This window comes from Micromys minutus (assembly GCF_963924665.1).
Source record: "Micromys minutus genome assembly, chromosome: X".
Classification (NCBI taxonomy): domain Eukaryota; kingdom Metazoa; phylum Chordata; class Mammalia; order Rodentia; family Muridae; genus Micromys; species Micromys minutus.
Window position 1 is genome coordinate 15068470 of NC_137970.1, and position 18702 is coordinate 15087171.

The window sequence follows — 18702 nt, forward strand, 5'->3', positions numbered from 1 at the left end:
CGGAGCAGGAGCCGAAGGATGAGAACCCAGCGCAGAGCGGTGGTGGCGGCAGTGCCGACGAGGTTCCTCCCCCCACCCTTCCCTCCGATTCTCCGCGCCCCCCTGATCCCTCTCCGCGTCGCAGTCGTGCCCCACGCCGCCGACCCCGGCCCCGGCCCCAGACTAGGCTCCGTACCCCGCCGCAACCTAGGCCACGGCCCCCGCCCCGGCCCCGGCCACGGCGCGGTCCTGGGGGCGGATGCCTGGATGTGGATTTTGCTGTGGGGCCACCAGGTTGTTCCCACGTGAACAGCTTTAAGGTGGGAGAGAACTGGAGGCAGGAATTGCGGGTTATCTACCAGTGCTTCGTGTGGTGTGGAACCCCAGAGACCAGGAAAAGCAAGGCAAAGTCGTGCGTCTGCCATGTGTGTGGCACCCATTTAAACAGACTCCACTCTTGCCTTTCCTGCGTCTTCTTTGGCTGCTTCACAGAGAAACACATTCATGAGCACGCTGAGACAAAACAGCACAACTTAGCGGTAGATCTTTATTATGGAGGTATATACTGCTTCATGTGTAAAGACTATGTCTATGACATAGACATTGAGCAAATTGCCAAAGAAGAGCAAGGAGAAGCCTTGAAATTACAAGCGTCCACCTCGACAGAGGTTTCTCAGGAGCAGTGTTCAGTGCCGGGCCTTGGTGAGAAATATCCCACCTGGGAAACGACCAAACCCGAGTTAGAATTGTTGGGCCACAACCCACGGAGGAGGAGGATTGCTTCCAGCTTTACCATCGGCTTACGAGGACTGATTAATCTTGGCAACACCTGTTTTATGAACTGTATCGTCCAGGCCCTGACCCACACTCCAATCCTGAGAGATTTCTTTCTCTCTGACAGGCACCGCTGTGAAATGCCCAGCCCGGAGTTGTGTCTGGTCTGTGAGATGTCTTCGCTCTTCCGGGAGCTGTATTCCGGAAACCCGTCTCCTCATGTGCCCTATAAGCTACTCCACCTGGTGTGGATACACGCTCGGCATCTGGCTGGGTACAGGCAACAGGATGCCCATGAGTTCCTCATTGCTGCGCTAGATGTCCTGCACAGGCACTGCAAAGGTGATGATGTCGGCAAGGTGGCCAGCAACCCCAATCACTGTAACTGCATCATAGACCAAATCTTCACCGGTGGCCTGCAGTCCGATGTCACCTGCCAAGCCTGCCATGGTGTCTCCACCACTATAGACCCATGCTGGGACATTAGTCTGGACTTGCCTGGCTCTTGCACATCTTTCTGGCCCATGAGTCCTGGCAGGGAGAGCAGCTTGAATGGGGAGAGCCACATAGCAGGCATTACGAGCCTCACGGACTGCTTGCGGAGGTTTACAAGGCCAGAGCACTTGGGGAGCAGTGCCAAAATCAAGTGTGGTAGTTGCCAAAGCTACCAAGAATCTACCAAACAGCTCACTATGAAGAAGTTACCAGTAGTTGCCTGCTTTCATTTCAAACGGTTTGAACACTCTGCGAAACAGAGGCGCAAGATCACTACATACATTTCCTTTCCTCTGGAGCTGGACATGACACCATTTATGGCGTCAAGTAAAGAGACCCGGATGAATGGACAGTTGCAGCTGCCAACCAATAGTGGCAACAACGAGAATAAGTATTCCTTGTTTGCTGTGGTTAATCACCAAGGAACCCTGGAGAGTGGCCACTACACCAGCTTCATTCGGCACCACAGGGACCAGTGGTTCAAGTGTGATGATGCTGTAATCACCAAGGCCAGTATTAAGGATGTGCTGGACAGTGAAGGGTATTTACTCTTCTATCACAAACAGGTCCTGGAACATGAACCAGAAAAGGTGAAAGAAGTGACTACACAAGCCTACTGAAGCACCACACAGGCCTACCTAGAACAGAAGAGAGGGACTACAACGGGCATCGAGATTTAATTGATGTACTTGACTGAGGCCGATGGGCCTTACCGAGTAAGAACTGAACAGTACCCAGTGTCCAAAAGGCCCTGATCGGAAGAGAAATGGGAGGAGCGGGAGAAGAGGCTCTAGCCTATGCAGTTATGGGAAGGAAATTCAGTGGCAGGAATGTTCTGGATGGGAAATTGTGACACTGGTTCATATCCTATATTCCTCCAAAAGGTTGTGTGGGAAGGTGTAGGGGGGAGGGGGGCGGTGTTGGGGGGTGTGTGTGCCCTTGTAACTGTAAAACATCTTTCTCCATGGGTGTTTCAGCTTCAATTGACCAGTCATGTAACAGCTACATGTTTGTGGGGGAGGGGAAGACAAAGTTTCTTAAAACGTAGCCCATTATGGACATGGGATCAAAGCAGAGAAGTGGAGGAGACAAGGATATCTCATTGACAAGCACCTTTGCCAGTTTATTTGTATTCGTGATTTTTGTGCTATTAAATGCAGTATTAAAAAAAAAAAGAAAGCTCACATGGGCTAGTGAACGAAGAAGAACTGAGGGGCTTGTGGAAAGGGAGCTGCATGAGCTCCAAAAGTAGAGAAGGCTAGAAGTGCTGTAAGATAAGCAGTTAACAAGAACAGGCCTCAGCTGACAGTGTAGGTGTGTGTGTACGTGTGTGCATTTATGTGTGTGTGTGTATGTGTGTATTTTTTTAAAGCTGTATGATATACTTGAGCAAATCAGTGAACCTCTTTGCGATTATTTTCTCATCTGTAACATGCAGACAATTCCTACCTTAAAGGGTTGTTGTTAAAGAGTAAATGATATCAAATGTGTCAAAGTCGGAGTCAAAAGGCTTGGAACTTTGTAAAGACTCAGTAAACTGTGTGTTGGATCTGAATCTGAAATTTATTTGGGCTGGGCCAGCATGTATCAGAGGTGAACGTCAAACCCACCTGAGACCTGTGGACAGAAATGACATAACCATGTCACATGTAGTCATAAACAAGAACAATTTTAAGAATTCTTCTCGGGTGGGGGGCTGGAGAGATGGCTCAGTGGTTAAGTGCACTGACTGCTTCTCCAGAGGTCCTGAGTTCAATTCCCAGTAACTACATGGTGGCTCACAACCATCCAGGGATCTGATTCCCCTTCTGCAGTGTCTGAAGACAGTTGACAGTGTACTCAGATACATAAAATAAGGATTCTCTCCAGGGCAGTGGATTCCACTGTTTCTTATAAGACATCATATTCAGTGTCACACCTCAGATTGATTGGGGGTGGGGGAGGAGACACAACTATCACATTTTGTCCCTTTGAAAGACATTGACTCAGGCTTCTACCCAATCATGTTTGGTGGCTTGGGGTGTTTTGTTTTTCCCTTCAGAAAGCATTGTGAGCATAGCTCCAATATTTACCAACAAGCAGAGCTCAGAAGAAAGACTTCTAAAACTCAGGCTCCATCAGCTCATCCATCCAGCAGAGATGCTGGTAGAACGGCTTGCTACACTGGACAGTGCAGCCTGCAGAGAGGTAAGCTGAAACAAAGGGGAAGACTGTGGGGTAGGGAAAGCACTGCATCCTTTCCTCAGCACTGATTACAAAAGGTAACTGTTGCCTAGAAAACCTGGGAGTTAGCTCAATGTGGATCAGATACATAGGCATTGGATCCATTGTCTCTAATAAAGGGGGTGGGGGTTCCCAAAGGCTTCCCAAGTATATTTAGGGACCAACTCATTTGGAAATACGGGGTTGAGGGTGTACTCCATTGAGCTCATAGTTTTTGTTTATTTTGATGCCAGGGGTTGAACCAAGGGCCTTGTATATGCTAGTCAAGCATTCTGCCACCGAGTCCCTTTAAAGATGGGAGCAGCATTTTCTTCTGGATCCCAAGTTACATCTTCAGCCCCTGGCACAGTTCCTGGCACATAATCAGGTACTTAAAACACTGGATGGATGGAACATAACACCTTTCTTTCATTTCCCAAATGTTGTTAGCATCACAATCCTTAGAAGAAAATGTTTTCCTGTTATTTGGGGTGTTTTGCAGGATGGGGAGATAAGTGGACAGTTCCAGATGCCATTTGGTAAGTTATTTGGCCAATTTGGGGGAAAGAAATTAGTATCCCAGTTTAGGAAAACACAGCTATGTCCCCATTTTTTATGTCTGATGTGAAGAATTCAGCCAGACATGTGTCAGCAGATTTTGACTGCTTGCACAGAAAGTGTCCTTTAACATTCCCAAGTGTTTAATTTGTAAACAAATTTAAACTCACAGAGAAAGTATAAAAATAACAAAAACACCCTTTTGCACTCTACACACATTTACCCATTAACACTTTGCTCCATTCCCTTTATCATTTCATGTGTGTGTGTGTGTGTGTGTGTGTGTGTGTGTGTGTGTGTACGAAAACTCAATATGGGTAAAGTACATACATAAGGACTCTTTGTTACAAAACACTTCAGTGGCATTTCCTATGTATCACACCATGTGTACCTTTAGACAAGTGAACATTGTTATAGTGTTTAATCTATCATTTCAAAGCCAGGTTTCCCCCTTTACCACAAAATGTCCTGAATAGAGCATTTCTCTCATTATAGGATCTGGTCTAGGGTAAGGTGTTACATTTGACAAGTATCTTCAGTCTTCAACCAGGAACATTTCCACAGCCTTTGTCTTACTGCATACACATTCTTTAACAGAAAATTCCGCATGTTGAGGTTTTCTGACACAGAAGCTTTCAGTGTAAAATGCCCTGCACTCAGGAATAGTTGTAAGTGGAACCCACCGATGGATGAGCAGCAGAGCCGACCTCTTTGTTCCTCTGGTGGAAGGCACAGACCACCAGAGCATCTATGGCCAGTACTTCCTGGTCAAACCTCCTATCTGTGTCTGAAAAACAGCAACAAATACCCTGTCCTTCAGCAACAGACCAACTGTCCCACTGCAAAACCTCGTCCTATGTCTTTGCTCATTACTAACCCCCAAACTGAGTCATGGACATATGATGGTGGTCCATGGCGTACTTTTAAGTCATGTACCTGCGGGTCCCAGAGCATCATCTACTCAGCAGGTATGTATTTGCCTGGAGTCCAGACTGGATTCAGGCATGGGCACTTCTGGCACATGTCCAGGCATCTTCAAATTGGGGGTGCTAAGGGGATCAGGAGGTTATACTCAGGCATATTCACCAATGTGCTCCTTCAAAATTGGGGGTGCCAAGGGGATCAGGAGGTAACACTCGGGCATAATCACTAATGTTCTCATGTTGAGAACAGAGGTAGAGGTAGTATGGGTCAGGGAGAGGAGTAAATACATCTTAAGCAACTATACGGACAGGGTACACAGAATGTAAGGAAGAATGTTCTGCAAGATGGTGAAAAATAAACTGGCTTGTGACCTACTGAGCTATGAGACACTACTGGGTTATTTTACTTGAGCTGGTGTTTCTATGTGGGCACATAGAAGCAAAATCCAGTAAAGCTCATTTGTTGACTTCATATATAGTCACAATTTGCAGAAAGAATTGGTTTCTATGTATATGATCTGGGCCTAGAAGAACACAGGTAAAAAAAAGGCTGCTTGTGACTAAGGTCCTTAGTAACCCCCTGAGCTGACAATGAAGGACTGCAGGATGGAGTCCAACATTAGCACCCATTACACGTTCTTTCTACAGTTTATTGGCCAAAATCAGATTGGAGTTTTGTCACTGCTAGTTTCCTAGAATAGCCAGATGCTAGACTGACTCTGGCCTGCAGGTCACTTTGATAAATGCCTCTCCATACTCTCGGAGGGCCCATAAAGGATGCCATCAACTAAAAGCTCTTTCCAATCAGAAAATAGAGTGGCATCCATACACCACAGTTTGTCAGTGCAGTAGAACCAGTGCTGGGAATTGCTTGTTCAAGCTTACATTTCACACCTAGAAGTAAAGGCTCAGATCCTCTTGACAGTATGCAGCTCAGGACTCAGAGTAGTTAACATCCCCTGCAAACTGCTCATGTATTGAACAATGTGTGTACTGAAGTGCATTAAGCAGACAACATGCACATATTAGAACGTGTTGAATTTCTGCAAAATGAACACACTTCTGTAAATAGCATTCAGATTGAGAAACAGAACATATTGGTGATTCAGAATCACCGATCCTAACTTTGTTCAGTGTGGGTCAGCATTGCTTGTCTTTGCACTTCCTATGGAGGCCATTAATTGGCCAGGATGCAATCTTTTATGTGGGGCTTCTTTTGCTCAGTATACTTTTATAAGCCAGGTTATTTTGTCATAAAAAATGGGAGGAATCATTTTCATCCATTGTACCAAAAATAGGAATCCAAACACTGTCTGGTGATATCTGATATATTTTACCTATTCCAAGGAATCCAGGCTGTTGTGAAGTTTGACTCCAGGGGTCTTTATAATCTCACTCAGGTATCTGCTCATCTGCAGGAAAATCAGTGGATAGAACACAGCTTTCAGCAGAAGCTTGGGTAAATAGCCATAAATACCAATCTTGGGCAACATTACAAAGTATTTCCTGATAGCTGAACAGGATACTATGTGCTAGTAAGCTCTCCAATTAACAATTGTCAGAGTCACAGGACAGATATAGTTATGAACTGATGGCTCACTCATACTCAGAGGATTTGAGGTTCACAAGATAGGGAATTGGGCCTTGAGAAGATTAATTTCTGTCACATTCCCAGGCGATGGCCATGTTGACTCTGGGACCACATTTTGGGAGCCACTGATCTTGCTTATTTGTTTTAACTTAGTGGTACTTGAAACACAAAGATGCTACAAAGATGCTCTGGTGAACACCTTAGAAAACAAGGGGTGGGGGAGGAGAGGGGTTAGTTGTTGAGGACCAGACAGTTCAACTCCATTTCTACCACAGTAGCCACTTTTGTCTTATATTTTGGGGGTTCCTAGGAATATCTGAAGAAAGGGCTTTGCTGCTAAAGTGTTTAAAGGTTGCCAATCACTGTGCTAAGAAATTTTATACCTTGGGCAATGACATACTTGAACTCCATGGTTAGCACCTCTGGAATATAATCCAACATCCTTCAGAAACCAGGCATCTCATATGCTTGTCATCTAGATACTTCTGGAGGGAGGTGCTTCTTTGTCCCCTAAAGAAGTGGATTTTTATGTGGACAAAATTGATAAGGAAAAGGTATAATTTCAAAGGTGCAAAATCATGTGTGTGAAGTAGGGTTTCTGGCAACACTAACATGATATGAATAGTGCCTCCCCCAGTACCGATACATATTAACATGAAATGAACTATAACGAAAATTTAAATTTATGTAAAATGGCTAGAGAAACAAAAAAGAAGCCAGCAACACTGAAACTATGCAATATGGTTTTAGTTCCTGGTATCAGAACCTAGAGGATAGATGCTTTGAGCTGTGAGTCAGTGGTCACACAGGTATCAGCAGCATAGCTTCCTTCAAGGCCACCAAAGGGACAAAAGTTGCACCTGATAGCTCAGGGTGAAGCCTTTGGTAGCAAAATCAAACAACACATTTCCACAAACCAGGCCATGTAGAATCTCAACAGAAAAATTAATATCCACTGAAGATGTGCTTGGAAGCAAGCAACAGTAAACATGCAGGCCCTGCAGGACGTATGCACACATGTAAATATTGCAATGAAACCCATTAATTACTACACTTGATATGTGTTAATGGTTATAGTAAGAGAATTGGTTGCTTTCTGGGACCAAGTCCTACAGAGTTCTGTCTAATTCCAAGTGTTCAGCCCTGTTTTCATGCACATATGAGCAAAACTAAATTATGGGGTATATACACACTGTGTGCATATATATGCACATATGTGTATGACAATAATTTAAAAGAAAGGTCATGAACTTAGGGGGAAAGTAGTGGGAGTGATGCGATGCTTTGTTCATGTATGAAATTCTCACATTACTTAGAATTGATAAAAAGAACATTATTGATAAGGGGGGGGGACCCAGGTCTCACAAAGATATGATGTGCCCAGAAGATGGAGTCACCAGTTTGCACAGGAGAAGAAATACTGATGAGTAAAATAAGGACAATTTCAGAAAACCAATGCTATGAACTTTTAGCTAATAAGACTTGCTTGAAAATAGTATAAGTGTGAGGAAATCAAATTAAGTATATAAAACAAGAACACTATGATAAGATGCACCAAAGTCCCAACCACTTGGGAGGCTGAAGCTGAAGGATTTTCTGGGATACAGAGGTTAAAGGGCAACCTGAATAAAATAGCAAAAATCCCTCTCAAAACCAACCAACCAAAACCTGTTGTAGTGATGGCCCATTTTAGCGCTTGGGAGGCTGAGGCAGATGCATTGGGTCTAGCCTAGATTTAAAAGTGAGAGTGTGAAAAAACAGAAGTACAAGAGCCAACAAAACAACCTAGTAATAATGCTGAATAAGAGTATAAGAACAAGCTGCCACTAAAAACACTGAAGTACAAAAACATGCCAGATAGTAGGGCATTGCTAATATTGGAAGCATTTTAAAGTTCTTGTATTGTTAGAAAGACAGTAGGAATATTGCCTGAGGTTGCACTGTATTCCCAAAATGTTTAAGCACTTGAGAGTAGGGACTTTTTGTGGCTGGCTGAATAAAACCTTTCAAAATCACTTTAAGACAATGAAATATTGAGAAGACAGATATTTCCAGGTTAATTATTGGATGGAAGCTTGTAACTAGACAGGTAAGATGGCCACTGGAGTACTAAGCCAATTTGTTGTGAGGGCATTTAATTATATTGTATGCCCGAGCTTAGATTCAGTGGGAGAGAGGAAACAAAACCTGTCCCCATGACTAACAATTCTAGAAAACTTCACAGAAGGCTACCTTGGCATTTAATAGAGCTCATTTGATAATAAGAAAGAACAACTTAGGATCCTGTGTTAAGAATCTTTTCCTGACACTCCAGCCCTTACATAGATTTATGCACTACTACCAGTGGCCTAGGGGAGCCAATGAATTTCAAGCAACGCACTTGTTTTTCAGTGGTAATCAGACAGGTGATATTCCATGATGCTCAGCAAAAACAAAAACAAAGCCTCTGAAGGTCCCAGGGAACCTCCTGAAATAAATATTCATGGAGAATGACCAGAGATCATGCTGGTTAAGGAAGCACTGAAAACAAACCCATGCCTACTGAGATCCTGATTACTGCACATTTACTTTGAAACAACTGTTTGAGGCATATTTTAAAAAGGTAGGGCACTAATTAAAAAAAAATCTGCAAGGAAGATAAGCCTTGAAAATGAGAGATAGCATTTTGGGGAAAATGGATTTATAGAAGAATAAACCACCAACTCAATGACCATATACAGTAGAGTCGTGGACATTAGTGATGAGGGATCTATGGGGGAAAAAGAAAAACAAGAAATAGGAAATGTACACATTGTCATTTCTGGGGCAGCAATTTGGAAAATGTAAACATGACTTCCTAACATACATACCAGAAGAAAGGGAAAATAGAATCCCTGAAAGAATATATAATCTCCAAGTTACTTAAGGGAGAAGTTGGGGGACCGGGAACCCCATCAATCAAACTGGAGATAGGAAAGAAGAGCAACTAAACAGTGAAAAACAAAAACCAAGGGTGAGAAGAGCACACAGTACAAATCCAAAGAGTGCAATGGTAATGGTAAGTATTCATTTACTTACTTACATCTCTAGCTAATAGAGTGTCATGTTGCATCATGGGAAATAAAACCAGCGATGTGATCTTTAAGAGAGACATATCAAAGGGCTGTGCCTCCAGAACTCAGAACTCACAGAGAGATAGAGAAAACCAATTTTACAGTTTTTCTGTGAACTTCACACACATGCTGTGGCATATGCATACATGCATGTGTACACATGTGCACACACATACTAGTACTATTACTGCTACTAAATAATAACAATAATAAATATAATCAAAGAGATATATCGAAACAGAAGATCATGGATTTGAAGCTTTTATATGTTTTATTCTTAGGTGTACGGATGTTGCCTGTGTACATGTTTGTATATGTCAGATGCCTTGAAACTGGAGTTTCTGACAGTTGTGAGCTGCCATGCGGGTGCTGGGAACTGAACCCTGGTACTCTGGAAGTCCTCTGGAAGAGCAGCCAGTGCTCTTAACCACTGAGCCATCATTTCTCCAGTCCCTAAGACTTGAAGTATTAAGGGATGGGGAAAAATCCCAACTGAAAGAAAGCTAGTGTATGTCTGCTTTTAAACTATACAAAATAGAGTATAAGCCCAAAATAGTTAAGAGAAACAATTAAGCAGAAAGTTAAAAATTAAAAAAAAAAAACAACCAAAAAACAGAAAACAAATACAAACCATGAATCTCAGTACCATAGTTTCAAATTATATAGCAAAATGAACAGAATTACAAGGAGAAAAGGCTAACTGCTCTATCACCACCATGGAAGATTTAGACATTCTTACTTCATAGACTGTTTGATAAATCAGACAAAATGTAATAAAAAACATAGGTCTGAACTGCACAGTTCTCAAGTTTGATCTAATGGGGGCACACCAGACACTTTCTGTGTATTTAAGAGTTAATACATACACCCCCAGGCACACTGGGATTTTGAACAAAGTTCAGCAAATACCACAGAAGTGGTTTCATTCCCACAGCCCCCCAACTATATTGTGATTAAGTTAGAAATAAAAAGCAACAATAAAATTTCTTAATGTTTTTAATATTTTAGAAACTCACAATGCTGAAAGAACCCATCTAGAGCTGACGATGATACGGGAGTCCAAACTTGTAGGAAATAGTTAACATACTGCTCGTTATTAAATAATTTAATTTCACAAGTTAGGAAATCCATACAAAATGGAGCTTCATCGGGGCTGAAGGCAAAGTATAATCTCTGTGAGATTACACACGAACGGAACAGAGTAGGAATGCAGTAGAAGAGGCAACAGTGCAAACAAAACAAGTTTCTTGAGTAGACAAGGGGCGCAGTCGTAGACTGCACAAGGAGACCGAGCAGAAGGCTCGTGAGAATAGTAGACAAGGGCAAAACCATTGACACAACAAGAAAGAGAAAAGTAACTTCAAAAATAGTACAGTCAACTTGTTTACCAATAAGTATAAAATAGTTGGCAATGGGAACAATTTTCTAGCATTTAACTATAAAACTCGAAAAACACGAAGTCTAAAAGGCAAATATTTTTAAGACATCCAGTCAGTAGTGTAAACGCACTCTTTCTTAGAACTGTAAAAACGCGTTTTCTAAATTGGTATCTGCCAAACCTTTCTGTGTAAAAGCTATTCCAGGAAAACTGAAGGAAACCATCGCACATCATCTGATGCAACTATAACGTGATCTTTTCAAAACTGGGTAAGAACTGTGTCAAGGATAGTTTCACGAATTTCATTCCTAAAAAAATGAAATGGGAAAAATTACTTACTAGCAAGGTGAATTAGTGCTGTGTATGAGAATGCTATATTATGGAGACATTTTATTTATTTCAAGAAATTACAGGACAGCTTAATGCTAGCAAACCTAATGAGGCTTTTGGTTAGCTTTTTCTCCACCCCCTAGACCTCACTAATAGGATAATAAAGGCATCTCAAGAAGGCACATGCAGCCAAGAAGGATTCGGTGATAAACTAATAAGAACCTATGAAGCAGCTCTGTTTTCAGGACTGACATGGAAGAGGCTTAGATGTCCTCAGCACTAAGTGTCCTACAACATGAGAAGTGAGTAAACTGAAATGATTCTTCCAGAACCTAGCAGAGAATTGAAAGCATGACAGAAATCACTTGTAAAATTTCTCCTGAAATCCGGAGAAGGCAGATCAGTGCCTGAAATGTGTGAACTGCAACAGAAGTTCGTGGAATCTGTAAATGAATGCTAAGACCATATACTTGACTGGTAATTTGGAAACTTGCTGGAAAGTAAGTGTGGAGTTGCATAAAGCTGAGAACATCTGGCAGGCAGTGGGGAGGGGGAGCACATTTCCAGAAGCCCCACACTTGAAGACTTTGCCTACGCTGACCTCACCTAGTTCCTATGGTGAGTGTCTTGGAGTTTTGATTGGTATGACAAAACACAATCTCTAAAGTCATTGTGGGGGAAGAGAGTGTTTAGTTCATCCTTCATCTTACTAGGGAAGTTGGGGCAGAAGCCTGGAGGCAGGAGCTGATGCAGAGGCCATGGAGGATGTCACTTACTGGCTTGCTTCTCCTGGCTTGCTCAGCCTGCTTTCTCATAGAACCCAGGTCTACCAGACCAGGGATGGCACCACCCACAATGGGCTGGGCCCTCCCCCACACAAATCATCAAGAAAATGCCCACACAGGCTTGCCCATAGACTAATTTTGGTAGGGATATTTTCTCAATTGAGGTTCCTGTCCCGAAATAAAGGTAGCTGTGTCGAGTTGGCATAAAACCAGCCGGCACTGGCATCGTGAGGATCCGAAGGAAAACAAAAAACAACAAAAAACTAACCAACCAAACAAAAACCAGCCAACCAAATTAAACCAAACCAAAACAAAAAACAACAAAAACCAACAGAGGTTCTAGTAGGTATACAGGGTAACACAAGGTATTTCCCTACAACAGAAGTCTATCCTTTGGATAGAGGAAAGCTTCACTAAATGGCATTGCAGAAACATTGTCTTAGATAATATTTACCCATACTCTGGGCTTCTTGGATAATCCTATAGTTGTAACAGAGACAGCTTATTGGAAATAAAGTTAAAATGCCACACAAAGTGGGCAGGGCTTATTATGGAAGATACTTCAAATTTCTGAGAAAAGACAGAAACATTCATGTAGAACACAGTGGTTAAGACTCGGGCATACAAAGAATGCCAAAATGTAATCAGAAGAATATAGGCCAATGCCTTCGCCAGCACCTAACTGCTATAGCAGCTAGCCTCCTGCATAGCAGGGCTTACAACGGGAAGAACTGCAAGGCAGATTCTCTCTGAGGAGCAATATAGAAAGAAATCCCAAAGCAAGCAAGGGAAACAAAAATACTGCATTGAAGGACTTGAAGCCTCTTGTCATTTTAACCACAACAGGCAGGAAACAAACCTTATATCTATTGTCTGTCTCTCATTCATTCTGGTTCCCTGGAGAGCTCTCACTAAGAAAAGGTGGGAGACTTATTTGAAAGGAGGATAGCGAAGCTATACAAAAGTAGCAACAGGCAACAAATCACAGATCCAAGAAGCTCAGGGAATACCAAGAAACAATACCATCAAAGCAAATCCCCCAGAGCTCATACCTAAGCATACCAAGAACCAAAGGGAATGCCAACCTTGAAAGAAAGCAGAGAGAAGGTACATGAATAAGTGAATCCACAGTTCTGAGGAAGTCAATGCAATGAACTTTTGCAAGTGCAGATGTTTGGACAGAGGTGCAAAATATAGAACACACAGTGACATACACTCCCACAATGCGATGTTTTCTATGCTTTGCTTTTGTTGTTTGTGCGTGTTTTACTTTGTGGAGGGAGTTACAGGGGCAAAGGGCAGATATAAGAGCACTAGGAGATGAAGGGGAGGCTGGAGAGATGGCTCAGCGGTTAAGACTGCTGACTGCTCTTTCAGAGGTCCTGAGTTAGAATCCCAGCAACCGCAAGATGGCTCACATCCATCTGTAGTGAGACCTGATGCCCTCTTCTGGTGTGTCTGAAGACAGCTACGGTGTACTCATATATAATAAATAAATAAATCATAAAAAAGCTTGTTTTTTAAAGGATATGAAGGGGACTGGAATGCATGACGTGAAACTCACAAAGAATTAATAAATAGTTAAACAAGAAATAAAGAAAAATAATGTATGTAAAATTCTTCAACAGAATATTAATGCCAATATAGAGAGGCAGAATACTAAAAGGATTGTGCACTCCAGCTAAATGGGATTTATTCTTTGATGTAAAGTTGGTTCAAGTTGTGAATATCAGAGACTGTGTATGCACAAGACCCTGGGCTCAAAATTCAGTGCTACAAAAGATGATATGGAAATATGTCAATATAATGCACACTATTAATATAGTGAAGGGAAACATGTTATTATCACAATAAATGCAGAAATATTTTAACATGAAACAGTCACGAAGAAGAAAATGGAATGATAAGGAAAAATTAGAACCCTCACCATTGTCAGTAGGAATGTAAACATCTGCTTAGCAAACAGTTTGTCATTTCCTCAAAGTGTTAAACATTGAGTTACCAAATTGAGAAGTCAAGTCTAGCAAGTTGACTTCTAGATATATTCCCAAGAGAAATGAAAACATACTCACACAAAACTTATATATGAACGTTCATAGCGGCCTTACTCATAATATCCAAGACGTGGGGAAAATCCCAAAGGACCATTAGCTGATGAGCAAGGAAGCCAAATGTGCCATACCTATGTAACTGAATGACAGGTATATTAAGGACAACATACTGATACATCAGGAGTAAATCTTGAAAACTTCATGCTAAGTGAAAGTTTAATACAAAAGACTTCAAATTATACACTAGTAGCTGCTGCACATTGAGGGAGAGAAAATAAGTGTCTGGCAATATGGCTGGAGAGATGGTTCCATGATTAAGAGGACTTGCTAATGTCCTAGAATACCTGGATTTGATCTCAGCACCTTCTTGTTTGCTCACAACTGCCTTTAACCCCATTCCAGGGGAATCCTACATCTTCTGGCCTCCTAGTCATCAGGCACACCCACAGTATATAGACAGGCAAAACATCCATATATATATATATATGTCAACACACACACACATAAGTAACTGGCAATAATCACAGAACTTCTTTGGGAGTAACGATAATATTCTGGAATCAGTATTGATTTATCCACAACCATGAAGACATACTAAAAGGTGGTGTGAATTTTGTGGTATATAAATTATATTTTAATTTTAAAGTGGACTATACTAATAGAATTTTTATCCAAGAGCTGTGAAGATTCAAAGAAATCATCCGTGTATATTCTTTAAGGTACTTCCTGGCATCATCCTGGGTGCTCTTTTGAGGAAGAAGGTGCTGCACACAGTGGTATAGGCCTATAATTCCAGCATCCAAGATGCCAAGGAAGGAGGATCAAAAGTTCCACGCCCCTGTGGTACACACTGAGACCCTCTGTAACCTGACTTTTGGCTACTATATGGGTTCCTTATTCTAGCACCGTTTCCACCCCATTCCATCCTTTCAACTCCAAACACTACATAAGCATGAAAGAAGGCTAGAGAGGAAAGAGGCAGTGATGTCATTAGACTACTTCCTGCTGCTTACAGCTGTTCTTGAGGCAGTTTCATCTTTGTGTCAAGCTATTCAATTTCTTCTTGTTTTCTCTTTACATATGACCACTTAGCAAATTGCAACAATAACCAGCAACCAGTAACCACCAGCAGCAGGAGCAACAGTAGCTGTACCCCTCTCAGGACCCAACCATTTATATACCCTCTCAAGAGTCCCCAAATTTCCAAACATCATACACTTGCAGAAAGTATGTGCAGCTGGCAAAACCACACCCCTGCTACAGCATGAGGCAAATCATAATCAGGCACTGTGAACAATGTGAAGCAGCCCCATACCCCATACCTGGAATTAAACCAAAACATATAATATATCTGTTTTTAAAGAAATCAAAATGCTCACTACAATACTCTCTTTAAAATCTGAAGGAAAATAAAATGTACAATTTCTAGGAATTTATCTTCCAGTTATTTATTGCTTAGATTTATATAATGCTTCTTGTATATGTCCTGTATATATATATATATATATATATATATATATATATATATATATATATATATATATATATATATACATACATACATACATACATACATACATATATATCTTCACACATACATGAAATTATTAAAACATTGGAAACAACCAAAAAATTTTTAAATTTATTTTTATTTTTATTGAATATTCTCTATATTTACATTTCAGATGTTATCTAGTTTTCCCCCACTCTCATCCCCTCTCCCCCTTCCATTGACTCCATGAAGATGCTCTCTCTCCCAATCACCCTCTCCCACCTTAGCACATTAGCATTCCCCTACACTGGGAAAATGAGCCTTCACTGGTCCAAAGGCTTCTCCTCCCACTGATGCCAGACAATGTTATCCTCTACTGCATATACAACTGGAGCCATGGGTCTCTCCGTGTGTGCTCATTGGTTGGTGTTTTAGTCCCTGGGAGCTCTAGAAGGTTTGGTTGGTTGATATTGTTCTTCCCATGGGGTTGCAGACCATTTCAGTTCCTTCAGTCCGTTCTCTAGCTGCTTCATTGAAGTCCCTGTGTTGATTCCGATACTTAGCTGCAAGTATCTTCAATTGTATCAGTGTGGCGTTGGCACAGCCTCTGCGGGGTCATCCATACCCGGCTCCTGCCAGTAAGCACTTCTTGGTATCAGCAATGTTGCTTGGGTTTGGTGGCTGCATATGAGGTAAATCTTCAGGTGAGACAGTCTCTGAGTGATCTTTTCTTCAATCCGTGCTACTCTATTTGTCACTGTATTTCCTCCTGTGAGTGTTTTGTTCTCCCTTATGAAAAGGACTGAGGCATCTGCCTTCTGGCTTTCCTTCTGTTTGAGCTTCTTAAGGTCTGTGAGTTGTTTCTTGGGTATTTCGAGCTTTTTGGGCTAGTATCCACTTATCAGTGAGTATATACCATGAGTGTTCTTTGTGACTGGGTTACCTCACTCAGGATGATAGCTTCAAGTTTCATCCATTTGCCTAAGAATTTCATGAAGTCATTGTTTCTAAAGCTGAGTAGTACTCCATTGTGTAAATGTACCACAATGTCTGTATCCATTCTTCTGTTGAAGGACATCTAGATTCCTTCCAGCTTCTGGCTATTATAAATGAGACTGCTATGAATATGATTGAGCATGTTGGAGCATCTTTTGGGTATATGCCCAGGAGTGGAATAGCTGGATCCTCAGGTAGTACTATGTCCAATTTTCTGAGGAACTGCCAGACTGATTTCCAGAGTGGTTGTACCAGCCTGCAATCCCACCAACAATAGAGAAGTGTTCTTCTTTTTCCACATCCTTGCCAGCATCTGCTGTCACCTGAGTTTTTGTTCTTAGCTATTCTGACAGATCTAAGGTGGAATCACAGGGTTGTTTTGATTTGCATTTCCCTGATGACTAGGGATGTTGAACATTTCTTTAGGTGCTTCTCAGAATTTTGATATTCCTCAGTTGAGAATTCTTTGTTTAGTCCTGTACCTCATTTTTAAATAGGATTATTTAATTCTCTGGTGTCTAACTTCTTGAGTTCTTTGTATATATTGGATATTAGCTCTCTATCAGATGTAGGATTGGTAAAGATCCTTTCCTAGTCCGTTGGGTACCATTTTGTCCTCGTGACTGTATCCTGGACCTTACAGAAGCTTTGCAATTTCATGAGGTCCCATGTGTCAATTCTAGATTTTAGAGCACAAGCCATTGGTGTTCTGTTCAGAAAGTTTCTCCTGTGCCTATGTGTTCTAAGGTTTTCCCTACTTTCTCATCTAATAGTTTCAGTGTACCTGGTTTTATGTGGAGGTTTTTGACCCACTTGCACTTGAGCTTTGTACAAGGAGATAGGAAAGGATCTATTTTCATTCTTCTGCATGCTGTCAGTTGAACCAGCACCATGTTGAAAAGGATGTCCTGTTTTCATTGAATGTTTTTAGTTCCTTTGTCAAAGATAAAGTGACCATAGGTGTGTGGGTTCATTTCTGGGTCTTCAATTCTATTCCATTGAACAACCTGCCTGTCTCTGTACCAGACCATGCAGTTTTATATCAGGATTGCTCTGTAATACAGTTTGAGGTTAAGGATGGTGATTTTCCCAGATGTTTCCTTTTGTGATTTCTTTATTGTTTCTCTTTTGGTTTTCAATTTCTTGGTTGTGTTTTTCTGTAGCTCTTTAAGTGATTTTTGTGCTTCCTCTTTAAAGTCTTCTACTTGTTTACATGTGTTCTCCTGCATTTCTTTAAGGAAGTCATTTGTGTCCTTCTCAAGGCTCTCTATCATCAACATGAGGTATGATTTTAAGTCTAAATCTTGTTTTTCTGGTTTGTTGGGACATCCACTACTTGCAGTGGTGGGAGAACTGGGTTCTGATGTTGCCAGGTTGTCTTGGTTTCTGTTGGTTAGGTTCTTGTGCTTGCCATCTTGTTATTTGTGATGCTAAATGATCTTGATGTCTCTGTCTCGAGTTTGTCTCTCCTGTGTGTCTATAGCCCCATGGGCTTAGGAGGGAGATTTCTTCTGGGTGTTCAGCTCTCTGTGGGTAGGCTGTGATTTTTGATGGTGGTGAGTTGGCTCTGGCTCTGAGGACAGATGAGGGATGGAACAGTCTGTTCCCAAGAAGCTCCAATATACTTGTGCCCCAAGAGTTCCTGGCAGTCTCTCCTCAGGTAGCCAGTGGAGAGAAAGTGGGGGCTCACCTGTCGGAACAGGAGGGAGAGCGCTCCTGAGGCTTCTCTGGGAGCTCAGCAATCTGTGGGCAGGCCGTGAGTCCTGATGGTGGTGGGCCAGCTCTGGCTCTCCCAAAATTTCTTTCAATAAAGGACTGCCTAAATAGGTTATGGCACCACAACACATGTACTAAAATGCAGCTGTTAAAAATGAAAAGGCTCTATCACCAATATAGAATAACTTACAGAACATATTAATTTTCAGAAGCAAAGTATATAAGAGTAACCACAAAATGACACTACCACATGTGAATGTGTTACATATTTTAAAAATATGTTTTTTGTTATATGAACTATACATGTATATCTAGTATGTCTGTCCATATACTTAAGCAA

General features: G+C 41.7%; 1 protein-coding gene across 1 annotated transcript; it reads left to right on the top strand.

Moving 5' to 3' along the window:
* Positions 1-254: 254 nt before the first annotated feature.
* On the top strand, positions 255-1868 carry USP27X (ubiquitin specific peptidase 27 X-linked; the record flags this gene model as incomplete). Its single annotated transcript, XM_080910930.1, has 1 exon — positions 255-1868. The coding sequence occupies exon 1, from the start codon at positions 552-554 to the stop codon at positions 1866-1868; it is 1317 nt and encodes a 438-aa protein (XP_080767056.1). The 5' UTR covers positions 255-551.
* Between the last annotated feature and the right edge of the window lie 16834 nt (positions 1869-18702).